The 27293-nt window shown below is 57.1% G+C and overlaps 1 protein-coding gene and 1 long non-coding RNA gene across 7 annotated transcripts in view; one reads left to right on the top strand and one right to left on the bottom strand.

Annotated features, from left to right (window-relative positions):
- Positions 1 to 27293, bottom strand: part of SHANK1 (SH3 and multiple ankyrin repeat domains 1) — a 46273-nt gene that overhangs the window by 4616 nt on the left and 14364 nt on the right. For 3 of the 6 annotated variants that reach the window (XM_082709924.1, XM_082709920.1, XM_082709921.1), the window contains exons 13-24: positions 23860 to 23973; positions 23623 to 23698; positions 23134 to 23163; positions 15504 to 15586; positions 15169 to 15293; positions 14478 to 14613; positions 14118 to 14198; positions 13547 to 13570; positions 13281 to 13349; positions 12726 to 12844; positions 5515 to 5611; positions 708 to 3834 (exon numbers count right to left, since the gene is read on the bottom strand). In XM_082709924.1, the coding sequence (XP_082566050.1) occupies positions 708 to 3834; positions 5515 to 5611; positions 12726 to 12844; positions 13281 to 13349; positions 13547 to 13570; positions 14118 to 14198; positions 14478 to 14613; positions 15169 to 15293; positions 15504 to 15586; positions 23134 to 23163; positions 23623 to 23698; positions 23860 to 23973 (4081 nt within the window). Of the gene's footprint in view, positions 1 to 707; positions 3835 to 5514; positions 5612 to 12725; positions 12845 to 13280; positions 13350 to 13546; positions 13571 to 14117; positions 14199 to 14477; positions 14614 to 15168; positions 15294 to 15503; positions 15587 to 20858; positions 21580 to 23133; positions 23164 to 23622; positions 23699 to 23859; positions 23974 to 27293 lie in introns of those variants that run through there. The other 3 variants (XM_082709922.1, XM_082709923.1, XM_082709925.1) reach the window with 3 other exon arrangements.
- LOC309852834 lies at positions 21582 to 27293 on the top strand. The gene is made up of 3 exons (XR_014305419.1): positions 21582 to 22705; positions 24756 to 24963; positions 26162 to 27293. It is a non-coding gene; the product is annotated as an uncharacterized lncRNA (long non-coding RNA).

Genomic DNA, 27293 nt, shown 5'->3' with positions numbered 1-27293 from the left:
CAGGAATGTGACTCTACTTGCCCTGGACTAGAAGGTCTTGAATGAGCTCGAACTTTGTGGCGATCCTGGCTAAGCTAGCTGCTTTAGGAAACTTCTTCACTATCCTGTATTTTTCCTTCTACACTTGCTGGGCCTTGGTAAGAGGTCCCTCCCCTCCCCCAACTCCTGTTACAACAGAGGCCCACATTTAATCCTCTCGAAAACCCTTTAGGTGGGTTCAGTGCTGTCTACCTTCTACAGAGAGGTGGGTTCCTTTGCCTGAGGTCTCCCAGTTAGAAGTCCTGGGCTGAGACCAAAGCCCAAGAGGCTGGGCTCCAGACCCACACACCAAACCACTACGCCCTAGAGCCTCTTCTTAATCTTGAGCCACACCGGGTTCAAGGGACTTGATTTCAGGGACTGTCAGAAATGACAACCCACCAAGGAAACAGACATCAGCAAGTTGTGCTCCAATCTCCTTTGTTGATAACTTTTTTGTTCATCATGGGATGTGGGTTGTCATGGTGATGGGAAGAGACCACAAAAGCTACTGAGCTAAAACATTTGGGAAAGCATGCTTCTGAGGACGGACTCCTGCAAGCCAGCCCCGTTTGTTTTCTTTCTACCACCTGGGACCCTCCAAGGATGCAGCTATGGGGTGGGTAGACTCTGGTACCCACAGCATTGGCCCCTGTGGCCTCCGTCACCAACCACCCACCCCGGCTCACCTCTGCCGCTGCAGGGAAGAGGTCCTCTCAGGGACGTAGCTGGATCCCCCGTGGTGACTGTCCCCGCTTCCCCCGCTGCCTCCCCGGGCCCAGGGCAGAGCGCCACCAGCTGCCGAGGAGCCCCCAAATTGTTGAAGCTTGGAGCTGAGTTCACTGATGATGCTGGCTTTTACTGTGGCCAAGGCTGAGGCCTGAGGCTGGGCCAGGGGCCCGGGCAGGGGTGGTGGCGGTGGGCCCGGGCCCTCCTCCCAGGGTAGCAGCTTCCGAGGCAAAGAGGAGGCTGATGGCAAGGGCACTGGTGGGCCTTCCGGCTCTATCGCCACCGGACCCCCAGCCATACCCGCCGTCGAGGGTCCCGTGCAACCACTCAGGGCCAGCAGCCCATCTGTTCCAGCTCCCGTCACAGAGACAGTGGGGCTGGTGGGAGTGACAGGGTCCCGGAGTCCCCCACTGGGGCCAGGCCTCAGGCCTCCACTGGTCCCCAGAGCCCGGCCCCGGAGCTTAGAAGGAGTCATGAGCTGTGGGGGATAGGGTGGGCCAGGAGTCCCACTCCCCCCGAAGGCCTGGCCGTCCAGGTAGGCCACGTATGTGTCCAGAAGCTCTGGCCCACTGGCCACACTGGCCCCACCGCCTCCACCACCGCCTCCTGCAGGGCCACCGCCTTCCGCAGAAAGGCTGCTCAGTGTGGACGCGCTGCTGATGGTCTCCAGCGGGTGGTCACTGCTGCTCCGACTGTCTACCTCCTCGATTCCCGAATCTGTGCCGGGCGGTGGGTCCGGGCCAGGCTGTGGCGCCGGGGGAGCAGGGGCAACCGGGGCCGGTGGGCCTGGCGGAGGGGGGTCCCCAGGAGCCACGGGGGCCCCCTGGGTCAGTGTGGCCACCTCACTGTCATAGGAAGTCAGGCTGGATGCCGTGGAGTCCAGGGTGGGAGGTGCAGCGGCGACAGCAGGTGGTGGCACTGGGGGCAATGGGGTGGTTGGGGTGGGTGGGTCCGGCAGCGGATGGGGGGGCCCGGGTGTGAGGGGCGACTCTGGCTTCTCGAAGCTGTTGGAGAACTCCAGAGGCGGAGGCAGCGGTTCCACAAAGAGGAATTCGCCATCTTCCACATCCACCGAGGGAGCAGGGGGCGGCAAGACTAGCAAGGGAAGCCCGTTCTCTTCAGTGCCCCGCGGGGAGGTCGGTGAGGGCGGTACGGAGCGGCGCGGGCTGGGCGGTGGAACCCCCGGCCCGTCTTCCGAGGGGGGTCCCCTTCCCCCCGCCCCACTGGCTCTGGGCTGGCAGTTCTCAAGGAACCGCACGTGCAGGGGCAGCCGCTCCGGCTCCTCAGGGGCTCCCGACCTCCACGCCTTGTTCACCCCGGGGAGCGGGGGCGGGGGCTCTGGCCCCAGCTGCAGGAGGAGGGGCCCGACCCCGGGAGCTGTGGGGGGCAAGCGGTGCAGCAAGGAGCGTCGGGCAGCTGGAGGGCTGGCCGGAAGGGACTTCTCCTGGCTGCCCAGCCCTGCACGGTACCCCAGCTCCCGACGGGCGGGGTCCGGCGGTGAGGCCCCCCAGAGACGCAGCACCGGCTCATGGTGGGCGTGGGGCGAGTGGTGGTGTGGGGTGGGCGGCGGGGCCTCATAGCGGGGCGATGGGGGCCTTGGAGGGGGCTGAGGGGGCCCACCACCCTCCGAAGACTCCTTCAGCGCCCGCTCTCGGGCGGCCAGGGCCAGTCCGAGAGGGGAGGCGGGGTCCAGGGCCTTGCCGGTCAGCGGGTGGACCAGGGGCCGGGGCGGCAGGAAGCTGGTGAAGGCGCTGCTGCCCCCACTGCCCCCGTAGGCGCGGCTGCCGGCCGCGTAAGCCCCGTAGCCACCGCCACTCCCCGCGCCCGCGGACTCCAGCCGCAGATAGGGCTCAGCGGAGAACATGCCTTCATCGATGGACTTCGAGTGGCGCAGTCGGGGACCCGGGGGCGCCCCTGGGCCCAGCCCGCTGTCGCCGCCATCCTCGTCCCCCGCGTCGGTGGAGAGGAAGAGCGTGGACCGCCGGCGGGCTTCGTTCTGCCAGCCCCCTTCCCTCCGGGCCGCCCCCACCAGGGCCGCCCCGAACTGGCTGGTGAAATCCAGGGTGGCCGGGCCGCTGGGCGAGGTGGGGGTGGGCACGGGCGAGGGGGACGGCGGTACCGGCGACATGGCCGGGGCGGGGCTCGGCGCCGAGGAGCCTCCTGCGCTGCCGCCGCCGCCGCCGCCGCCGCCGCCCCCCGCAGCCTCGGGCTGGGTTGGGGGCTCGGCCTCGGTGCTGCTGCCCTGGCTGCTGCGGCCGCTGCTACTGGTGGACGGGGCCTTGATGATGATGGTGGGGATTGGGATGGAGTTCTTTTCCGAGGGGGCGGCCGCGGCGGGCGGCGGCTGCGGGGAGGCCGGAGACGTGGGCGAGGCGGCGGCAGGGAGGCCGCCTCCCTTCTGAGGCTCACCTTCGACTTTGGTCTGCTTGACCAGGGGCCCCTTGCGCCCGCGGCCCGAGCGGGCTGGCACGTACATGGCCGCGCTGGCCGCCCGGGGGGGCAGCTGGAAGTAGCGCAGGGCTGGGGCCTGGGAGGAGCTGATGCCTCCGCCCCCGCTGCCGTGGTGTGACGGGGACGGGGCCCCCGGGGTGGGGCTGGGCCCGCCGCCCCTCCAGCCGCGCAGGCTGGGCTGGGGCCCCAGAGCTAGTCGGGGTGGGGGGTCGTCGGGGGAGCCGCCCGTCTCCATCTCCGGGGGATGAGGGGGGTGGGCGTGGTGGTGGTGAGGCTGGGGGGGCGGGGCGTGATGGTGGTGGTGGTGGGGCGGGTGGTGGTGGGCGGGGGGCAGGGGTCCGCTGTGGTACAGGCTTTTCTCACGGCTCCCTACACGCGTGTCGGGAGGGGAGGGTCCATCAAAGGATGCGGGGGAAGAGGACGGGAGGGGGCCACCCGAACTGGGGTTGAAGGGCCCTCCCCTGGGGGATGGAGTGAGGCGGCCGGAGGAGGAGGGGGCTGGAGGTGTGCTGTAGGGGGGCTCGGGTGGGGACGTGGTGGGCGGTGGGGGGATGTCCTCCGAGCCAGGCACAGACAGGCTGCGGCTGAACTTCATGGCTGGGGGTGCTAGGTACGGTCTATCATCTTCTGCAGCCCCTGGGGAAGATACAGTGGATCCAGGAGTGGGGGGGAGGGGGTCTCCCTCCTCCCCTATACCATAGTACTACAATATTAATGCAACAACAACAACAACAACAACAACAACAACAATATGATGCCACTGAGTATATGCTAAGAACCTCACACGAACTAGTCCAGAGTTCCCCACCTGTGGTAAACCGGCTTGATGTCACAGGCTGTGTGTTGCACAAAGCAACCGGCAGGGGGAGCAAGGGGAGGCGGGGCGATATTCAGCTGCACTTCCTCCTCATGCCAGGAGGGGGCGCCATTTTCTAATTCCCGCAAAGACACAGCCTATGCTAGTGGTGGCTTGGGGGAAGCAAAAGTGGCTGGAGCCCGGGACAGATGCCATGTTTAGGTGCATAGTCACAGATTTCTCTTCATGCATACGCAGAAATAAAATGTAATTAGCACATAAAGCCTGTGCTTTCACAGACGGAGCTGGTTAGGATGAGGCTAACGTTTATGAGAGAGATCCAATTTATGGGTAAGCAATGCTGGGTGGCTTTACAGGTAGTTGAGATGAGATAAAGGAGATACAAGTAGACCTCACAGATGCAAGACTCACTGGTAGACTTTGGACGCTGGAAGTGGGAGAAAAGCTAGACCCAGTCACAAAAGGACTTGGAGTGGATGGGAAGAACGAAGTCTTTTGCCTACTTATCACTGTCAGGGCTCAGTCTTTGACCCTCTTCTCTCCTCTGACTACTCTCTCTCCTTTGGCAATCTCAAGCGACATGCTGCTTCATTCACTAGGTCTCTGCTGAAGACGCCCACATCTGTCCTGGGGCTCAGTCCTCTCCCCTGAGCTCCAGGCTCCTATATCCAAATGCCATATCCACTTAATTGGATGTCTCACTGGCATCTGAAACTTAGCAGGCCCCCAGCTGTGCTCCTGATCTCCTCCCACCCCACAGTCTCCCCCTTCTGAACAAACGGTGGATCAGTCCTACCTCAGGACCTTTGTGTTGGCTGTTCTCACTCCCTGTAATACCTTACTGCCATATATCCACATCGCTCTCCCCCTTCATTTCCATGTTTTGGCTCATATCTGCCTCCCAGAACTCATCTCCCTTATTCTACTCTGTTTCCTACCCCACTAGAACTTACCACTGCCAACATACTATATAACTGTCTTGTTTCTTATCATTATAATCTATTGTCTGTCTTCCCCTGCTGGAAGGCAAGCTCCATGAGGGCAGGACCCTTTCCTCTGTTTTGTTCACTGACATATCTCCAGCAGTCTAGGACGTAGGGTGGATACCCAGTAAACATTTGTAGAATGCATCCACGCATGAAGGAAGTCAAGTATAAGAGAGAAGAAAGAAAGAAGAAAGTAGGTAGTGGGGGCTCTGACTCCTGCATCCAGGCAGGAATAATAACATGCTCATTTTCTAGATGCAGAACCCAAGGCCCAGAGAGGTGCATCTACTTGCCACAGGCCACACAGCTAGGAGGGACAAGGGCCAGAATTCAGATCCAGGTTTGCCCAACAAAAAAGCCTGAGCTCTCTGCTCAGCTGGATGGAACTGTTGTCATATACGGAAGTAGAAAAGAACATTTCAAAGTCCCTTTGTTCCTCCTGTAAACTGTCATCCTCCCAGCCTCCCCCTCCCCTGCTAGCATCCAATATACCCACCCTTCCAGGTGACATACCAATAGATTTTTGCCGGAGCATAAGCCCAGGTCCTGGAGGCAGGTAAGAAGGACGTTCATAACTCGGCTGCGAGCGGTGGTGCGGATCGAAGCTTGACTTTAGGGTGGCAGTCAGAGAAAAAAGACAGCAGAGAAAGATCAGTCTGGGCATGAAGATTCATAGCTTCACCACATAGCCAGTCTCCAAGCCTACTCCAAGCCTCTGCAGAAAGGATGAAAGGCATGGAGGAGGCAAAAGGGAATTCTGGAAGAGGGAAAGGTGTCTGAGTTTGGGCAGTGGGGAGAACAAAAGGAAAAGAAAGCAGATTCTCAGCAGCCCTGTTTTCTCTGCTTCCCATACCGAACACTAATCTGGGCCTTTTCTCCATTCTTGCTGTCAACCCCCAGGTCCAAGTCCCCAGCATTGCCTGGCTTGCTGGCTGCCCTAGCCTCTTCCCCTGTTCCCCTACCCCTTTCTTACTCTGCCACGTAAGAGTCAGAGGGATCTGTCAGAAAGAAGGCCAGGTCATGCAATTGCCCTGCTTAAAATCCCACAGGAGCATTCTGCATCACCAGTCAGGAGGGGATTAGAATTCCCAACTCCGGTGTGGAGTTGTGGTCTGTGGTAGACACTGCTGGTACACACAACATCCCCTTGGCTGGGACGCTGTGAACATCCCCAGCTGCTGAGAGTGTCACCTGCCTGGGCTCTTGGCTGCCCCCCAGTTTAAAGAGTCCACCTCCTCCAAAGGAGACGATGGGCCCAAGCAGTTATGTCCCCTACTTCTTCTTCTTCTTTTTTTTAAGATCTTATTTATTTCAGAAAGAGAGTGAGTGTGTGTGCATGAATCGGGAAGAGGGGTAGAGAGAGAAGCAGGCTCCTGGCTGAGCAGGGAGCCCAATGTGGGACTCCAACTCAGGACCCTGGGATCCTGACCTAAGCCAAAAGCAGATGCTTAACCGACTGAGCCACCCTGGCACCCCATGTCCCCCTACTTCTGGGAGCAGCCTGCAGCCAAGGACCAACTAACAGGGAGATCCAAGGCAGAATTAAGTCTGTGGTGTAATTCAAACTCTCCCAGGGATCAGGCAGAAAGGGACTCCAGCGGGGGCCACGTTTGCTGAGCTCTCACAGCCCATTCTGCCCCCCTCACTCCCTTATAATTCTCCCCTTACAATACCGTCAGAGCAGGAATCCCCATCTCAGGCTCTGCCTATGGGAAACGCAGGTGCCCAGTATAGTTCAGCCCCGCCTACATCTCCTACCTGCTCACTCTGACTCCATCGTGTCCACCAGTCCTGCCCCAGTGCCCCAAGGTCCATCCCTGTTTTAGAGCACTTATAAGTCCTGCATTTGCTTTCTGCAATGTCTTCTCCTCCTCGTCACACATTCCTTTCCATCTTTCTGTCCTCTACACAAATGTCCCTCCCAGTCACTGTCTACTGCACTTCCCTGCACTGTTTCCTTAGGACACTCCTCTCCATCTGAGACACCTTGTTTATGTGCTTCCTTCCTGACTACCTGCCCAGAATCCGGCTCCCGGACGGCACCAGAGGTATGGTATCTCCAGTCCATGACACCTGCAGGCAAAATATTCTCATTTCCTTTAAAATCAGAGGGGGGAACATGAATAGAATCCAGTCTGGATGATAATACTCATCTTTGCACCAACACAGCCATAAAATACAGATTTTTAAACTTGTTTTTGAGGGAGGGGCTTAGGAAGGCAAAAGTGCCAAAGGCCCATGGAATCCTAACAGCAGCTGGACGGTAGCGATGCTGCTGCTCTCTTTCACTGCTGGGTCCCCAGTCTCCAACCAGGACCCAATATTCTATAAGCTTGTGTCAGATGAATAAAGGAGTAACTAAAAGAGAAGGAACCAGCATCAGCCAACTGACTCCAGTGCTTCTGCCAGGTGACCTCATGTGTCACTCTTCTCTGTCTTTGGGGCCCGAAGTACAGAGAAAGGAAACTCTAATTCAGACGAAGTCCCAACCTTACTTCCCTCACCTCCCATCACACTCTCTCAATTTCCTGTGCTGTTTCTCACCTCAGGGCCTCCACATCCACTGTTCCCTCTGCCTGGAACATCCTTTCCCCCTGCTCTGCTTGGGAAGATATGTCTTCCTACCCCCACTCCGGTCTGGCCTCTCCCTTCCTCTAGACCTACGCTGCCCAATACAACAACCACCACCCTTTTAGATGTAAATTTTAACAAATTAAGATAAAGTAAAATGAAAAATTCCCTTCCTCTGTTTTTGCTGGTCACATTTCAAGGGTTGAGTCGCCACACATTCCTGCAACACAGGAACTCTACTGGACAAGACAGAGCTGCTCTAGACCACATAGGATGCACCTGTCCTAACCTCTCCCTGCACTCACCCTCCTGGATTGAGACTGCCCATCTCTGCGTTTGTCTCATTCACTCATTCCACAGATATTTACTGAGCACCCGGGCCATCCCAGGGACTGTTCCAGATGCTGCAAATGCAGCCATCAATAAAACAGACAAAGTCCCCCTGCCTACATGGAGGGCAGACAAAATAAATTAGTAACATAACGGGTCGGGCGGAGGGAAGAGAGGGAGGAGAGGAGGATTTCAACAGGGCCATCAAGGAAGGCCTTTCTGTGAAGACTGAATCTGAGCAATTTCCAGAAGAAGGGAGCCATGCATATTCCTGGGGTGGGGGGAGGGTGGTAGTGGGGAGTTGCCAGGCAGAGGGAACAGCAATTGTCTATGTCCCGAGGGGGTAGTGAGTGTGGTGTGCTTAAGGAACACTCAGGAGGCCGATCTGTCTTGGGCAGGTGAGTGGGGGCACTGAGGGGTGAGAGATGAGGTCAGACATCTGGTAGAAAGGTGATAATGGGTGGAATCTGTTAGTTTCAGATATCTCCTCCCTGGAGAGGCTTCCGCCTGATACTCTGCACTGTAACTCCCTCCAAATTAACCTAGTGTAGACTTATTATAATTATTTGCTTCTTGTTCATTGTCTGTCTCCCTGGGCATGGATCCCACACAGTTCCCATTCTACTCTTCCTTGGTAAGAAAAAAACAATCTCGTTTGGCACCTATTGGAACTACATTTCCCAGGATCCCGTGCAGCTGCGTGTGTAGGTAGGCTGGGATGCATAAGTGCAAGCATGTGTGTGTTACTTTGGGGAAGTCTCCTCAGAGGTAACCCAAGAAGCAACAATGCACCTTCCTTTGCCTTTCCGCCTTGACACTCTTCCTTGTTCCTGCTACCTGGAATGCTGGTGGCACAGCTAGAGCTCCAGCCATCTTGGACTAGGAGGTGACCGTATGGTTGGAAAGAAGGCTAGGATGGTGGAGCAGAAAGTGAGAGGGGTCCTGGGTCTTCACGACCATGGCAACTGCCATACCCACCTACTCCAGAATTCGTTAACATGACAGAGCAACAAGACTCTTCTGGTTCAAGTCACTGTTATTTGGAGGTTTTTCACGTATGGAAGAACCCAATTCTGCAAAATCCAACCCTTGTCCAGGAATTTAAATTCCCTAACAGGAGTGGCTTTACTCAGTTTGCTCTTCCAACCCCAGCAGGTCCAGCGCATCAAGGTGCTCAGTAAATATTTGCAGAAGGAGTCCAGACTGAGGAGGGCAAGCAAGGGGATAATAGGGATGTGGGAAGGAAGGTGAGGGAAGCATCTGGTAGAGGAATGGGAGTGAGGATGGGTGGGGGAGCAGAGTAATGGAGGAGGGTTCCGAATGACAGGGGAGGGGTTGAGGGGCAGGGAAGGGGTGTCTCTGAATGAAGAGAGTGCACAGTGAAGGGAGAGGCGTCAGATTGGCGCCAGAAGACATTCTAAGTGGAAGAGGAGGGATTAAATGATGGGTTAACTTGATATAAAAGGGGTCAGAATGGCAGAGGAGATATCAGGCTGATGGAGAAGCCATAAAAGCGTCTGAGGAGGCGTTGGACTGCCTGCCTGAGGGGCACACTGACTCAAGGTGGGACAGGCTGACCTCCATCCAGGGAAGCCGAGCGTCCTCTCCCGCGCAGGGGGGCAGCGAATCAGAGTGCCCGGGTGCGCGTGACGTCACCGGATGCGGGCAGACTCCTCCCCAGCAAGTCAGCCAGAGGTCCGCCCTCCTCCGGTGCCACCTCGTGCACCGGTTGTGGGTCTGATGCCTCAAGGGCAGAGTGTGTGCCCTGGTGCTGTGCACAGCCTGGAGGCTGAAGATAGGCTGAGAAATGTGCTCCAGGGAGACAGCCCCTGAAAGGGGTGATGGGGGAGACAGCGGAGGGGGAAACAGGCAAAGAGACAGAGATAGACAGAGAGATGGGGGTTCAGAGCAGGGGAGACAGGAGGGGAAATGAGACAGCGATGGGAAGAGGGCCCCAACAAGCAGGAAGAGAGGCAGTCCTGAGAGGCCTTGAAGGGGTGGTGGGTGGGCAGGGCTGCTCCAGGAGGGTTAGGCATGCAAACAGGAGGGAAAGAGACAATGCGATCAAGAGAGTATGGCCAAATAATCAGAAGGAAAAATTGTGTCCAGAGAAAGGTTGAGACTGGCAGCCAGACAGAGATGGGGAGAAGGGAGGACAGTGCAAGAGTGGGGGGAAGGTAGGGTACCCCTTGGGGTCAGAGACCAGGTAACAGAGACAGTAGCTGAGGGAGACAAAGCCACACAGAGGGGAGGACAGAGGGATGGACAGCAGAATGTTAGGAGGAGACAGCCCAAGAAGCACTTTGACCTACAAAGAGGCCTCGGTGGCAATACTGAGCCCCACACTGCCCGCTTACCCCCTCTGGTCTAGTGCACAGGGCTCAAATCGAGACAGCTGAAGCAGATGGGAAAATGAGAAACAGAAAACAAGACCATAGGGAGAGAGAGAGCCACAGAGATGCAGAAGCAGCAGGAAGGGGCCCCTGTGTTGACTCAGAGTGTGAGAAGTCAAGATGTCTGATGGAAAGGTGGCGACAGAGATGGGGGGTGAAGAGAGCCCCTAACACAAGAGGTGGGGCTTTGGGAAGGCCCAGGGCTAGACCCTGGAAGGGAAAAGAAAAAGGGCAAATGACCACTGGCCTCTATGGCCCAGAGGGAAGGGAGATGCCATTCAAGAACTCAGGTGACTACCTAGGAGTCTCATTTCCAGGAGGGAGGGGCACGTGGGCACTAGATGTTATCATTGGCCCATGTCTGGGCTCCTCTAGGGGTGTCTTTGGAGCTCAGATGGTGAATTCCATGAGGGCTGGATCTTATCTGTCCTATAACCATGGTTCACCCAGGAAGGGGTTGGCATGTTGCTTGCTATTTGTTGAATAAATGAAAACAAGAGTTTGCCCTATCTACTCTCAGAGACTCTGCATGTGATATGCTGTTGTAGGGTCTCTGGGGCACATGCAAGTCTCACTGGCAAGTCATTGTGGGGTCTCCAGTCTGTTTTATGGCCTAAGAGGGCTCGCCATGTGTTGCGAGCCTGCTGTACTAGGAGTGGACCTCATTCAATCCTCATCAGGACCAGCAAGACTGGCTTTAGCCCCATTGTACAGAGCAGGGAACTGAGGATGCAGAGAAATCAGGCAGTATGGTTCAAGTGACTCAGGGAGTCAGAGGGAGTCAGAATTTGAAGCAGGTCTGCCTGGCTTGACTGCCCATCCACTTCTGAGTCTACACTGACCTTCGGGGGAAGTGGGCACAGAACACGGTCCCCACAGCCTCAGAGATTTCGGATTCCTTGAAAAACTCAAGACAGGTGAGATGGGAGGGGCTGCTGCGTGCAGGGCACTCTGCCAAGCCCCGAGAAGGTGGCCAAGGACCCTCCGCTTTTACATCTGAAAGCAATTCTATGAGTCTGAGTACAAAATCTGCCACCTTCATTTGAGGCATTCTAAAGTAGGCAGTCTAACCCTTAGTAGGTCTATGGCTAGACTTCAAGGGGGCCATGCACTTGGACTAGAAAAAAAATTACATCTTTATTGTCATTATCTTCCAATGAAAACAGTATTTCCTCGACTAAGGATGTAGGCAGCAAACCAACCTGGCCTTATCAAGTCCTGTTCCTGTATCCCCAATAGAAATCCCAGATCGGGGGCACCTGAATGGCTCAGTGGGTTAGGCCTCTGCCTTCGGCTCAGGTCATGATCTCAGGGTCCTGGGATCGAGTCCCGCATCGGGCTCTCTGCTCAGCAGGGAGCCTGCTTCCTCCTCTCTCTCTCTGCCTGCCTCTCTGCCTACTTGTAATCTCTCTCTGTCAAATAAATAAATAAAATCTTAAAAAAAAACCTTTAAAAAATATTTTGATAACTGTATTATCAGTGTAATTGGCTTTGTTTTCTTAAGTAATTTACTTTACAATTCTAAGCATTATTTGGAGGACCATGCCAGCCTGCCAAGGGGGCCCAAGGTCCCTCAAAAGCCAAAGAATCCGGTTTTAGACTAAACAGCCTGTTGGCCACTGGGTGGTGGGTGTGGCCTGTGGGAAGAAAGGGTTGAGGGCAGGATCAGAGGGCATGGCTTGAGCAGAGAAATAAGGCGGTGTGTGATCTCTGCAGAGGACTCTGGAAGGTGAGAGGAGGTTGCTTGGTGGCTGTTTCCCACAAAGGGGCACAGCCGAATGACAACCAGCTAGGGAAGGACCATCAGGCCCACCAGAAAAACCAGGACCATGGATCCAGTTGCCTGACTTGCCTGGACTGAAATATTGCCTCCCTCTCTAAGCCTTGGTTTCCCCTCTGTAAATGGGCTAGCTGTGTGGATGATCCTAGAAATGAATGAGATAATCCACATAAAATGTAGTGTCCAAAATAGGATCACCACCCATTACAGGTCAGCCTCTGTCATAGGGAAAAGCAGGCAGAGTGGAGACAGCGATAATAAATAATATTTTTAAAACTCCCACTTGTTGAGCACCTATTATCACGTGCTGGGCCAATGCCAGGGATCACCAGCTGTGACATCATTCTGCCTTCCCTGAGACTCTTGAGGTGGGACGGAGATGGACAAGAGGTGAGAGCAGGGAGTGAGGAAATGAGGGACAAGACTTAGGAGGAGAATAAGGAAGAGGATGGGCAGAGAGGAAAGAAGGCTCCCAGAGTGAGGAGAGAAGAGGGAGCCCAGGAAGGGTGGTGCCCCTCCAGGGCCAACATCCAACACAAAGGGTTCAGGAAGGTTATGCAAGGAGAAACTGGTGTGTGCATCCCTCAAGCCTCCTCTCCACTCTGCTCCCATTCCCTACCCACCCCCCCCACCCCATCCAGGCTGCCTACCTCAGTGGCAAAGAAGCCTTTGGGCCGGTGTTTGCCCAGCGACGCAAGGCCACCAGGTCCAGGACTCTCGCTTGCACTGATGGTCTGCTGAGCTGCCGCCAAAATTTCATCCAGTTTGTCTAAGGGGAGGTGGAAAGAGGCAGTGAAATGAAGCTTGATTTGGCCTCGGGCAGAAACAGAGCTTCCAGGAGCCCATGCGGTATGTTGTATGAACCAGGACAGAGCACCCCCGCCTCCATTCCCGTGACCGAGGGCCCTTGTGGAGACAGAATCTCCAGCTCAGAAGGCAGGGCCCAGCGGTGGGAAGGGGTCAGGGCTGCAAATTGGCACATGAGGGAAGGTGGAGGGGAGGCAGAAGTGTCGGGGGAGAGGCTGAGTACAGAGGTGGGAGCTTGCACTTGATGGCTGGGGCAAGGCTGGGGTAGGAGATGATCAGGTCTGAGGTGGCGAAAGGGTGTGCAGGCAGGAAGAAGGCTGGAAGGGCTGAGCGCAGGGGCAGGGGGCGTGGGGCCAGGGGTCCTGGGGAGCCCGGGGAACAGGGCTGGGCCATCTTACTGAGTGCCATCTGATACACTGTCCGCTTTTTCTCCATGCTGGGCACCGGCGCCGGCTGCTGCTCGTACTCTGTGGGCAAAGAATGTGGATGAAGTCCAAGGGCGCCCCCGGCGGCGGGGCGGAGCGGGCTCGGCCAGTAGGCGTGGCCAGCGGGCGTGCGCAAGCGCGAATGGGGCAGTGAAGGGCCCGGGTCAGGGAGAGGGGCAAGTCCGCCGGCGGGATGGGGACGGGGGGGGGGCCCCCCCGCCAGTCCTGTGCCCACTCACCACTCTTCTTCTTCCAGGGGGAGACTAGCCCGGGGGAGAGGCAGTAGAGGAGCCAAGAGTTAGGACTTCAGGGGAGGTGAGGGGTCCCCTCTTTGGAACACCCTCCTCCCTCAGGGTAGGGGCGGTCAGCGGCCTGATCTGCCCCGTCAGGGGAAACGGGACCCCCCAGGTCCACTCGGCCCTGTCTGGGGGAGGGGCTGGCCTTCCTTTCTGTTAGTGGGGGGTGGGGAAGCTGGTGGAGGAAGAGATAGAGAATTGGGGGTGGGGTGAGTTGGGGCAGATGGAGAAAACCGGAAAGGAAACAGGGACCCGTAAGAGGGACGTGCAGACCCAGAGAGAGACTCGACAGAGAAACAGATGTAAGAGGACAAAGGAAAGTTGACTCTCAGACGCCCCTTCCCAACGACACACACGCAGGCCAGAGAGAGTCTGACCCATGGACTAGGGACAGGATGAGGACAGGACCCCTGGTCACTAACAACACTAACAAACTCAAGGTCTGGTTCAGCCCTCCTCTGCCCCCCTACCAGCCCTCCCCAGCGCCTGTGCCCCAGCAGCCCCACAGGCTCACCCATCTCCTCCAGCTCTGAGGTCATAGACTTTGAACGCAGAGAAATGGCTGGAGGCGGGAGCCGCTTCGCCTGCTGGGGTGCTGAAAAGATGATGGTGGGGGTCAGGCATCAGTATCCCGAAAGAAGGCCCACGAACCCCCCCACCAACACTGCAGTGCTCCCAGATACCAGAGAATAACTGCCACCAGCATGCTGACTCCTCCCCTCCTCAGTTTCTCCCCCAGAAGGGTCATGAACAAGCAGTCTTGGGGAAGGAAAGGCCAGTGGTGGGGACCATTAGGCCATTAGGACCTCTGAGTATCTGAGCCTGGTGGCAGTGGGGTGCCCAGGTCTGGCCACACAAATGAGTGGAGAAGCACCTTTCTTATGGACAGCCTCATCCATGTCCGGGTGCCTGGTGACCATCACCACCTTGACCATCAGCGTGTTGCCCCCTTGTCGGATCATGTTCACCACCTGCCGGTGGCCAACCTTCACCACATTCTGCCCGTTCACCTGTGGCACAGATACCCCCACACCACACAGAATAGGTGAGGGGAGGGATGCTTTCAGCTTCAGAGTTGCCAACACAGTGGCCTCCAGCCTTGCCCTGTGTATATCACTCTTGGCCTCCCCATCACCCCTTCTCTTTGCAAGGCCCTACTTCTCCTTTGGTAACTTTCCTGGCCCCAGGGCTGGGGAAGGGGCTGGGCTTACCCTATTCTCCCCTCTCCCCCCACACCTCCTCCGTGCCCCTGCATTGTGTGTGTGTGTGTGTGTGTGTGTGTGTGTGTGCGCGCATGCGCCGGGGAACAGCTCTGTTTTCTTCTGATGGTTCAGAGAAGCCTTTTGGAAGGAATCACTAAAGAAAGCAGAGGCTGGCTAGGGGGTGGCCTGGGGGGCTGGGAGGTCTAATGCTGAAAGAGCGTCTGGATTTGGGCAGATTTGTTGTGGATTAGGAGGAGCCTAGGGTTTCTGTCACCAGGGTCCCAGGAAGAGAGCAGTATCTGTGGAAGGGGCGCTGGAGGTCAGCCCTCGGGAAGGCCCCTGAGGCTGGGGGTCAGGACTCACCTCGATGAGGAAGTCTCCCATCCGCAGTCCAGCTCGCCATGCCACACCCCCCTCATCCACAGACTCCAGATACTGCAGCGCCGGGAAGGCCGGGGTGGGGGTGAACTCCTCGATGGGGGTCTGCGCTGCAGATGGGAGGAGCCGGCGGGGTCGGAGGGGAGGGGGTGGAGAGGCCGAGCAGGGGATGGGGCTCAGACCCAAGTCACAGAGGCCTCACCGTAGCTGAGGGACCAGCACCCTGGGGGTGGGGTGGTGGGTGGGCTGGGGTCCCTTCCCCTGTCCATCCCCCTGGGTCAGAGAGCCCTTCTCCCGTCTCCTCCCCGGCCGGCACTCACCCTTGGCCCCCCGGAGCACGAACCCAAACCCCTCACTGTCCTTCTTCTGCAGCAAGACTGTCTTCTCCTTAATGATGTAATCGCTGGCAAGGGGGTGGGGTGGGGGTGGGGAGGTGGAGAAGGGATTATGAGACACGGGAGTCTGAGCTCCACCAGCAACCCAGTGACCTGAGCCCCCTGCTCCAGAGCCATTCATCCCACCTCCTATGATCTTCCTCACCCATTCCATGTGTGTTTGCTCACAGCAGCCCTTACAGGCCTCCCCCTCAGAGCCCAGAGTGCTTGCTCTCCCACTCAATCTTCCCTCATTCATTCATCTGTGCATCCATCCACCCATCCATTCAGCAAGCAGTTTCCAAGCCCACTGTGTGCGGGCGCAGCGCAAGGGATGGAAGATAAATTGCCAGATTACTGGACAGCCTGGCTGGAGCCCCGCCCCCCCCCCCCCCCCCCCCCCCCCCCCCCCCCCCCCCCGGCTAGCCACTTCCTTATCTGTGACCTTGAGCCCGCGGCTTTAACTTCTTAGGCCTCAATTTCATCTATAATGTGAGACAATAACAAGCCCCACCAGACGGGGTCGCTGTGGGAGTTCAGTATGCACGGTATTGAGCACCGTGCGCGGCACAAGCATGTACTCGGTAGGATTCCTTTAATGTCTTGGGTCAAGTTACCAAGTCAACAGGACATGGGTACTTTGATGATAGCCCTCCGAACTCCTTGACCACGTATCTACTACAGTAACAGCCCCCCAGGTACCCAAGCCGATTGTAGCCTCACTTACTCAGCAGTGTGCAAGATGGTGGCCACTCAATTCATGTGATTATCTATACGCAAATTAATTAAAATTAAATTGAGAAGTTCAGTTTCTCAGTCTCACTAGCCACATTTCAAAGTGCCCCGTAGCCATGTGTGGCTAGTGGTTATCAGGGCGGACAGTGCAGTTACAGAACATTTCCATCACTGCAGAAAGTTCTAGTGAGCCCCAGAGACTTTTCTATTCCCTGGTATACCCCCAGTGTATCTCTGGCCTACAGTGGATAGGTTCTAGTAAAAATGCAAACTATCCACGAATATGCAGACAGTCGCCACCATCAGGCCACCAAAGCCTGTCGCACATTTAGGTGATGTTCACATACCCAAGAAAGTTCAATTAAACTCAAATTTTTTCCACGAATCTCAACACCTGCCCGGGGTTGCTCAGGTAACAGCTTCAAATCTTTGACATCACCACAGTGTACCCCAAGATTATATATCCATTCCATTCCAGGAAGCCCAGTATACAACCTTGACTCCAATCCCACTACCCTTGGGACCCCCAAGAATACCCTCCATCCACTAGAATGCACACCCTACTGCACCCCGAGCTTCCTGTGGTCACGTCTGAGACCCGTCCAGCACACATGCAGACCCGTTAGCAGATCCCAATAATATCCACCAGCCCCAACACACTCCAATAATAGTCAAGCGTGCTCCCCACCCACTTCAGTTACCTACCCCCACAGATTCGGCAAAACAGCCCTTCACGATTACTCCAGTAGATTTCAGTAACACCCCCACACATCCCAGTATGCTCCAATAATAACTCCCCCTCACTTGGATCTCAGTGTATTCCCATAACACGCCCCCTGAACACATCCCAGCACACGCCAATAATACCCACTGTGCTCCTACTGTATTTCGGTACCATTCCCCTGATACGCAAGCACCCCTGTGTACTCCCGTGACCCCCCATGACTTCCACTGTCACTGTCACATCCATATGTTTGCACCACAGCGACAGCGTTCTGCACATGCACGTGTATGGCAGCTCTGCCCCCGTCCCTCCTCCCCCCTCTTATCGTAACTGAGTGTGCTCAACAGCACATGTGTATACGGGGGCAGACCTAGCAACCGCTCTCTCTCCAGGTTCACCATGGTCCAGTCAACATGCCACACTATACCCACCATGTCTTCTAGATCTTATATTCAAGCCAGAGAGAGGCCACCTTTGTAGCTGGGTGGGAGGGGTATAGGAAGAGAGGAGGGAAGGAGTTCAAAGAGGTAAAGGAAGGGAGAGGAAAGGAGGAGGAAGAGGGCAAGGACAAAGTCAACAGAAATTGGTTCAGAGCTGCCTGCTCCTGACCATGCACTCTGCGACACCCACCTTTGTCCCAGCCTGACCACTTCCACTGAACTCTTACGCCCTTGTGCTCGCTTCGGCATCACATATACTGAACCCTTATGCCCTTGCTACCCTCATACCCCCTCCAGACCTCTAGGTTCCCAACAGGCAGAGTGGCCTTGGGACTTTGTTCATCCCTCATTTGCAACTGTTTCTTTTTCTTCTGTTCATGCCACAAACCCCTCTGTTTCCCACACCTTTCCCCTACCCCTGGAATCTCTCTTTTACCCCACATTATCTTCACACTCCAGACACAAGCCTTCCCCAAATAGACCATCCCCCCATATAATTCAACAGAACTCCCATGTCCATTGTATGCCAGGAAGAAGCCCTTGCTTTGTGCAAGGCGATATTTGAAACCCTCCACTTGGAAGTAACTCGGTTGTCTCTCCTAGCCAGCCTCTGACATAGCTGTAGTACTATTTCCACTTTATAGGTGAGGAAACAGAAGCACAGAAAGGTTAGGCAACTTGCCTAAGGTCACACAGCACATAGTCTTGGAAACACAGAAGAAATACTTGGATGGCTGCAGTTATAACACTGTTCTCTCCACTGCACCCAAATACTTCAAGTGCATATATATCTGCCCCGAATTGGCCAGAAGCACCCACCCCTCGGTGCCTGAAATTATCCCAGGTTATGCCCTCAGCACAATGAGTGAAATTTACTGACCCATTGCTGAATGCCAGACACCACTACACGCATTTAACATTTATCTATTCACACATTCTCACAACACTCCTGTGAGGGGTAACCAAGGCACAGAGAAGTAACATGCTCGAGATCACAGCAGCTAAAAAAGGGTCAAAGCCAAAGACTGAATTCCTCACAGGCAACCCATATGCTCCAATGCTCCAATAACGTTCAAACACCCTTGATCATCACAACACTACCTCTGTTCCTCCCTCTCAAGCATCCCCATCCCATACAGGCTCCTTTCTCTCCGCACTCCTATGACTTTCTTGCTCAATCCCTGGCCATGGGATGCTTCCCTTATCCCCCTCATCCCACCACATTTTCCTCCAGCTTCCCACCTGCCCTGTTGCCCCAACAGTTTCCCTAAACTCTGTGCTCCCTATCCTCTGTTCTTGTGTGTGCCCCTTTACGTCTCTGCACCTTGCTCCCTACTCCTGCCATCTGAAAGCTCCATGTTGGCCCAACCCATCCTCATTAGCTTTCACTTCCCCTAACCCTCCTCACACCCCCACTGGGCCATCCCTCTACCTCCTATTTCGCCTCTGCATGCAGCCCATCCCTTTCCCCAAAGTGTCCTCCATGGACCTCTGTGACCTCTCACCCCTCTCATGCTCCCCTCACCCTTCCCTTCGCCTCACCCCTCCTACATCCTCTCCCTCCTCTGTATGCAACCCCACTGTGTGCTCTACAGCACCCTAGGTTCCTTTCATACTCCCCAGTCCCCCGCATTCTGCTCCATGGAAGCTGCTTTCTACTTCTGCATCCTCAGCTCACTTCCTCACACACCCTTCCGCCTCCTGGTACTTGCAGCTGCATTTCATTTACATTCCCTGCATCCTCTCTGTGTTCTCCCTGTGCTGCCTGAATCCCCACCCCCAAATCCTCCTCGAGGTTCCTGCATTCCCTCCTCACCCCATTTCTCCAAACACCCCACGCACCCGCTATGCTCCAGCAGCCCCCCGTTTCCCCCAAGTCGGTGTCCTCCGCTTTCCCCTCTTCCATTCTCATCGGCCTCCCTCCTCCTGAGACCCTCTAACCCCATCCCTGCCCCAGCATTCACTACCCACTCCATACCCCATTCAGGCTGGCATTGCTGAAAACCTACCCTGCAGGAGCACACACAATGCTCTCCCCTAGGCCATGCCTTGGCGACCCCAGAGCGGCCTCCGGAGCTCAGCGGCCAGCTCTTGTTCCCCAGATCCCACACGCGGAGACTGCAGCAGCGTCCACTCCCCCCCACCCCCACCCCAGAGGTGCCTCTTACACACCCGAGATCCCACAGCCCAGAGCTGGCTGCTGTAAAAGGTACCCCCTCCAGTACTCAGCCCCTCCTCATGTACCCATCTCCATGGGTCTCTCCACGACCTGCACAGAGGCCCCCTCACTGGGAAGCCAGCCCCCTCCCATGCTGAGAAGTGGCACACACAGGCAGAAGCAGTTCCCCGTGCAGAAGCGCAGCCAGAGCTCAGCACACATGCCCCACACCGGCACGGACCCCCTGGAGGCACGGAGAGGGGCACATGGGGACAGAGACACGCAGAGGGGAGGGTGGGGGGGAGGGGACAGGCCTGGCATGAGAGGATAGGTAATGGGAAACACAGCCGCAGTCCCTGGGACAGACCCACTCTATCACACACACACACACACACACACACACTCCTCAGACAGCCTCTCTGTGGCTCCAAGTCACACACACACAGAGACACCGCCAAACAGGGACACACAGATGGACACAGCTGGGGGAGGGGGGCTGGGAGCCCACCATCTCTCCATCTCTGTCAGTCAGTCAGTCTCTCTCTCTCTCTCTCACACACACACACACACACACACACACGCGCGCGCGCGTGCGCGCACGGCTGCAGGCAGTCACACACACGCACATCGACACAGCCACACTGACACATGCACAGTCGCACAGTGACACGCAGCGGAAAAAGAGGAGGGGAGGGGAGGCCGGGGGTGGGATGTGTGTGATGGGGGATGACTGTGAATGGGAGAGAGGGGTATGAATGAGGGGACTTGCCAACTCTGTAAAGGGGTGTGGGGAGATGAGGATCAGTGGAACAGGGTGCCTGAGGGGGAGCCACGGTGGCTCCCCACAGGGAGGGCTCCACAGAGTGGGGGCGGCGAAGGCGGCAGAAAGGGGTAGTGGGTTCCAAACGCCGGAGTGGGATCCGTTTGGAGGGTCTGACTGGGGGCAAGGTTTCGGAGGAAGACATGAGGAGGGTCTGAAAGGGCCTAGGAAGGGGGCTGAGGAGTGTATGTGCTGAGGGGGGCTTGGGGAGAGAGGCCCACGGACGGGGATGAGAGAAGGGTTGAGAAGAGGGGTCCTAAAGGGTTTATCACAGAGGGAAGGTGAGGGGAGAGCGAGTGGGGGGGGGGCGGCTTGAGGGGGGAGGAGTCCTAAGGCTGGGGGATTAGCAGCGAGGGGAGGGTCGTCACAGCGGGCCGGGGCCTCCCAGCCTGCCGCGGAGAAAAGGGGCGGCGCGCTCCGTTACCTGTAGATGTACCAGACGCTGCGCCGCCGGGGCCCCAGGGCCGGCCAGCTGGAGGAGAGCGCGGGGGGCGGCTGCGGCAGGGAGCCCCCACCAGAGCCGCCTCCGAGACCCCCGCCACCGCCGACCGCAGACAAAGCCATCGCCGCCGCGGCCCCGGCCCAGGTCCCGGTGCCGGCCGCCCCCGCCGCCGCCGCCGCCGCCGCGTCCCCGTCCCCGTCCCCGCTCGGCCGAACCCCCGTGTCCGGGCCCCCAGGCCCCGCCTCATGCTGACCCGCGCCGGGAGGGGGGAGGGGGAGGGGGCGCGCACCCTCCCGCGGGAGGGAGGGCAGGGCCGGGGGCTCACATGCCGAGGGGCGCGGGGGCGCGGGGCGCGGGGCGCGGGGTCGGGCCGCGGCGGGAGCGAGAGGACCGCGGACGGCGCCGGCTTCAGCACCGCGGACAGCTCCGGAGGCGGGCGGCGGGCGCGAGGCTTTAACCCCTTGGCGTCCTGCGCCTTGTGGCGGAGGGGGCCGGGCAGGGGGGGAGGGGACCGGGAGGGGAACGCGGGGGCCCCCTTGGCGGGAGAAGGGGGAGGGGCGAGTCGCGGGGGGGGAGGAGAAGGGGGAGGCACTTCCGGTCTGGCCCCCCCCTTAACCCCCTCCCCCCTCCTGAGCCCTCCCGCGCAGGTGCAGAGCGAGGGAGAGCGGAGAGAGACGCACAACACCATACAAGATGCCTCGCGACCGCGTGCGGGGACGCGCGAACCGAGCCCCACTTCCCAGGCAGGGATACCACGGTGAGAGAGGCCTCAGGAGGGGACGCACAGCCCCCCCATTGCAGATCGACACATAATGCACCCTGACACAGTCTGGAAGGGCCAGGAAGGGAAGGCTAGAAACATTGAGACTGGGCTCCAGAACAGTGAGAGACACCCCTCCCCCCAGGCCCAAAGAAGCCGAGAGGAGGGGCAGACACACACCGCAGCTCACTCCAGAGAGGAGAGAGCATAGACCCCCCAGGGGAAGGAGAGGGGGTGGCAACAGGCCAGAACCTCACAGCTCCAGCAGGGATGCAGGGCACACAGCACAGACCAGGCCCCCTCAAGGAGAGCAGGGCGGGAGGCCAGAGGTGAAGAGGCTGAGACGCACCACACAGAGCAGCACATGCCAGCAGGCACAAGGAGGGAAGGAGAAGGGGAGGGAATAAAGTTGATGGAGCTAGGGGAGGAGAAGGAAGAAGCTGAGGGCAAGAGGGACCACCCCAATCCAGCTGGTGAGGCAAGTGATTCCCAGACTAAGGCCAAGGAGAGACCCAGAGAGACACTGTCAGAGACAAGAAGCAGAGGCTCATAGGGATATTTGGGGTGGGGGGGACCTTGATACTCACCCGGTGCCCAGAGCCAGAGACGTGCCAGGTGAACGCGCACAATGGTCAAGCGCCTCAGACACTCCGGGGGCAGGGTGGCACCCCAGCCCCACCCTCTCTCCCCATCTTGTTATTTCTCTCTCCCCAACCTCCTCACCCATCCCCACTGGCCAGAACACAGACACATAGGTTTGGACACATTTAATGGAAGGATGCTACAAACAAGGAGACCCTTCCCTGGATGGGGGGAACAGTGGGGGAGGGTGTCATCTTTCAGATACCAGTTATGACCATCCCTCCCCCACAGTCTTGCCCTTCTGGAGGCCCATGCCCTGGAATCCTTCCCTCTTCTGCCCTCCCCTCCCCCAGTGCCCCAGGTCCTGAATTCCAGATCAATTGGACAGATGCAAATGCATGCACATGATTTTCTGGGCTGACACGCAGGGACAGTGGCATGCACAGAAAGAGACAGACGTGTGCAGAAACCCACCTGTCTGTACAAGGTAAGCAGACACACTGACATCCCTGGAAACACTTGCCCTCATTCTCAGACACACAGATTCAAGGAAACACAAATGTGCAGTGCCAACCGCACGATTAGCCTCAATCGCACGCCCATAAATGACAGCCAAAAATGCACCCGTCTACACAGAGTAGGACAGACCCTCTCGCTGTCATGGGCATCTCCAGGCACAAGGCTACAGGTCTAGGAGCCTCTCATCACCCATGCATACAGACACGTGTCATGCTCACCTACAGAGACACAGGGGCAAGGACATACTCAGAGAATCCATACAAGGACACTTGCCAGTGTAAGATGTTCACGCACAGGGAAACCAGCTCTGGTCGTGCACACACAAGTCCACATATCCCCAGGCACCCCTTTCTTCCCATTCCTGACCCCATGCCTTCCCTTCCCCTCCCCTCTCACCTCCCTGGGCCAATCCCATCCATCAAGCTTCTGAAGCAAGTCAGCCAGCAGCCAGGGAGGGGAAAGGTGTCAGTGTGCCCGTCTCTTCACCCCCACCCCTCCTGGCCCAGCTCTGCCTGCCCCTCTCCCCAAACCCGTGCGAGGCATGGGATGCATACACTTCTGCTGCACATGACCGCACAGAGATGAGGCACACGAAGGAGAAAGGCCTCCAGCCAGCCACACACACGAGCTCCCCAGCCCCAGACAGCTCCATACTTATCTGTCCACCCCATTGGTCTTAGGCTACCCCAAAACTGGTCAGTCTCAGTGGCTGCCAAGGATGGTTTGGGACTGGGCTTGTGGTCTGAAGCTAATTCTGCCTTCCCCCACCTCTGGATTAAACTTTAGAGGGAGCAGAAAGGAGGCTTGGAGGTGGTAGACATATTTAAAGGTGGAGTATGAAGGGAGGTTGGGGTAAGGGGCACCCAAGGGTGTATGGACATTTACCTTGGGGCATCAAAGCTGTCGTAGGAGCCCACAGTATAATGCCGGAAGAGTCTCTTTGCCTTGTCACTGCGGCTTTCTGCAGGAGGACAAAGGACGACCTTAGACCCTCACTCTGGAAACCATGGGCCCACTCCCGGGGGTCCTGGCCCATGTTGTCCCCTCTACTCATCCCCCAGCGTCCCACCCCTGTCAGGAGAACCCCAGGATGATCAGGGAAAACTGGAGACTCCTCATTACCTTGTTTTCCTTCCTGGGAGCGGTTCGCCACCTCTTCTAGGCAGTCCGAGGGAAACCAGCCAACACGACCTTTGACCTGGCCTTCCCAGAAGCCTCCTTCCCCGATGCTAAGCACTGGGTGGGGAGCAGGGACATAGAAACACTTCTGTGTTTCTGTGTCGCCTCCCCAACTCCAACGTACTTGATGCACAGCTTTGCTACAATTCCCCAGCACCTAGCATAGGGCCTGGCCCAAGGGCATCCTTAATAAATGTCCAAGGAAGGGATGAGGGGTTGGCTGGAGAACCAAATCCTATCATTCCTGCATTCTTGCTTTCCGAATCCAATGGGGACATCAGAGGCACTGGGAGAAAGGGCTGTGTCTGGTGACATGGTCCTCGCAGGTTAAGTCCCCCCCAGGACTGACCCTCACCTCCCTTGGTAAGCAACCAGGCACAACTTGACTGTTCTATAATTTCCCGATGCCCTCTTAGACTCCCTAAGCCCTTCTGCAGTTCCGCCACAGCCCCCATTCCCTCCCACTCCCTCCTGGCCACTCAAATTTCTGTCCTTTGCTCCCAGCCCCTGCCCTCTGCCTCCTTTTGTTTCCCCTGGCTCTAGACGGGAAGAGATTAGAATCACCTCTTTCTTTCTCTCCACCCCTTGTCCCTGGAGGCCATTTCCTGCTGTCCCCATCTCTTAGCCACACATAGCACACATTTGCTGACTGGCTGTGCTGTGTGTGTGCTGACCGCTCAAGGACAAAGACGGACATCGGGAACTGCTAATGTCCAGTTCTCACCAGTAACCAGAACCCTAAGAAGGGACACTTTCATTAAACCCCTTTTACCCACAGGGAAACTGAGGTTCAGAGGGCCGAGGTCATTTGCTCAGGATATACAGCTTATCGTCCACAGAGTCTGGATTTGAACACCGCTCTGCGTCTCCAGGGTGAATGCTTGGAGTCACAGTGTTTTGTAACCTCTCTGTTCAAGCGCTGTGTTGCTGCTGCTTCTAATACCGACGATCAAAGCAACAGTAACAAAGGCACGGTCTTCCATTTCTTCATTTCTCCTGGCTCTGTCTGCGCCCAGCCCTTCGCATACTTCCCTCACATCTACAGGGGTAGGTGACAACTGGTTTCCCATTTTATAGACGAAGAAGCTACAGCTAAACAGAAAAGTCCCTGGTCCCAGAGACGACTCAAGCCACACTAGGATTTGAATTGGGGCCCCCTGGTGGCTTTCTCTGCTTCAACTGCCACCCTTGGGAGGATCTGAGGAGACCAGATTGAGGAGATGCTCAAGGTCAGGGAAAAGGAGCAAATGAGGGAGTAAAAAGGGCTCTGGGCTCTTGGCTAGCCCTCCAGTGACCGGCTGGGTGGTCACGGAATCAATCGTCCGTTCACCAAATGAGTATTTATTTAGTGTCGGTCATGAGTCAAGCACCAGGCTAGACACTGGGTAGAGTGCTCTTGGACACAACCAATGTGGTTCTTAACCTCGCGGTGCTTCCATGCAGGCACCGTGGGAGGAGTAACTCTGTAGGTGAGCGCATGAATGAAAGTTAAGGTCAGCCCTTCAGGGGAGAAAGACCAGGTGTCCAAAGAAAGGCCAGATGGGGGTCTATAAATCAAATGGCAAAGAGGTGCCAGGACGGTGTCCCGGACAACATGACATATAGACTGAGACTGGAAGGATCCTAGGAGCTGAAGAGGCAGAGAGGGAGGAAACGTTCTGGGAGAAGGAACAGCATGGGAGAAAGAGATTCCTGGCGCCTTGTGAGGGAAGGAGAGAGTGCCATGGGATGAAGTTGGTGGGTGGGCAGGGGAGGGGCTGGCAGCCAGGCACAGGCACTGGGGTTTGGCCTGAGAGCACAGGGAGCCTGCAGCCTCATTGGGATGGGGCAAACCTCAAGGGCATGGTGGATGGAGGCACACTTTGAAGCAATGACATGTCCTACTGTAAGGGAAGGACATCCAAACCGGGCAGTGTACAGAAGTACTGGGCTTGAATTTCAGAAAGAAACTTGGAAGATACTGCACATGGGAGGTCCCACCCTCGGACCTTAGCTTCCCCTTCTTTCAAAACTCAGTCTCAAAGCACAGACCACACCCTCCAAGTGGCATGCATCTATGCACGCATACCCGCTTCCCAGGCACCCTGCCTCTAGCGGCACTGCCCCTGGCCTCCAGTTTGCTCCTCTGTCTGGCCATTCATTCATTCATTCATTCAGCAGATGTGCACTGAGGCTTCCTGGGTCCTGGGTCCTGACACGGGCCCCTGGCCACCCAGAGATCAATGACATGTGACCTTGCTTTCAGGAACTCAGGCTACCGGAAGAAAGAACGCAAACAGATCCGATACATGACCCAGCTGATGCTCTGATCCCTACACACCCTTCCATGACCCACACAACCTCTGTCTCCTGTGGGAGGAACCCCCAGCTTTCCCAGACAGCCGGGGTCTCTCTCTCTCCTCTCTGAGCTCCTGTCGTGGGGGCTCGCTGAGGACCATGATCATTGGCGTTTGCTGTGTGCTCAGCATTGTCCTGGGTGCCTTAAGGGAACTTTTTAAATCCTCATCAGGGTCCCGTCATACAGATGAAGAAACTGAGGCCCAGAGAAAAGTCCCTTGTCTGAGGGTGCCCAGCCAGGAAGCGGTAGAGCCGGGATTTGAACCCAGGAAGCTTGGCCCTCCAGCGCTACACTACTCAGCTCCTCTGCAGCTGAGAGTCGGCAAAGAACTGCTCCCCCGTCTCGCATTCACTGCTACGTCTGCTTGCTTCCCGTTTCCAAGCCTATTCTATCCAAGAACACACGTCACCAGCCCTGCGAAGTCTGCACGTGAGGGCTACTGGCACTGTTTTCCAGAAGCACACAGAAGAACCAAAGAGAGGCAAACTCCAGGAACGGCAGCCGCCGGCCACTCAGGGAGCCCTGGGCTTGGCCCTGGCTTCCAGCACCTGTCTCAGAGCCCCAGGAAACGGGCCCTATGCTGTTCCTCAGAGGAGAACACCTGGCAGGGGAAGGAGGTGAAGTCAAGGTGGCTTGGCCCCACGCTCCACACCAGGTGGCAGGAAAGACCATGGGTTCAGACTGGGGACTGGGGCAGGTCACTGGACCTGGGAGACCATTCCTTCAACTGTCAGAGGGGGTCCTGACACCCTCCTGAAAGGCCGATCCTGCGGGGGGGACCACTCCCACAGGGCATGGCATGGTGTTGGGGTCCCCAAATGCTCATTTTCCCTCTTTTGCCTCAACACGTCCTGCCGACAGGCGGCATTGCAGCAGCTACAATTCATGCTCAGGGCAGGGGGTGTCCAGGGGGCTCTCTGGGGTCCCCAGAGTATGCCCTGGACAGTCTAGGTCCTGGAGAACTGTTTGTCCTTGACTGCTTCCTCAAGTGGTTAGCTCACCTGCCCGACCCTCGCCCCCAGTCTGGCCCGGCCCTGCC

The sequence above is a fragment of the Mustela nivalis genome, assembly GCF_964662115.1.
Source record: "Mustela nivalis genome assembly, chromosome: 18".
NCBI classification, from domain to species: domain Eukaryota; kingdom Metazoa; phylum Chordata; class Mammalia; order Carnivora; family Mustelidae; genus Mustela; species Mustela nivalis.
This window is presented reverse-complemented; position numbering and strand designations above follow the sequence as displayed.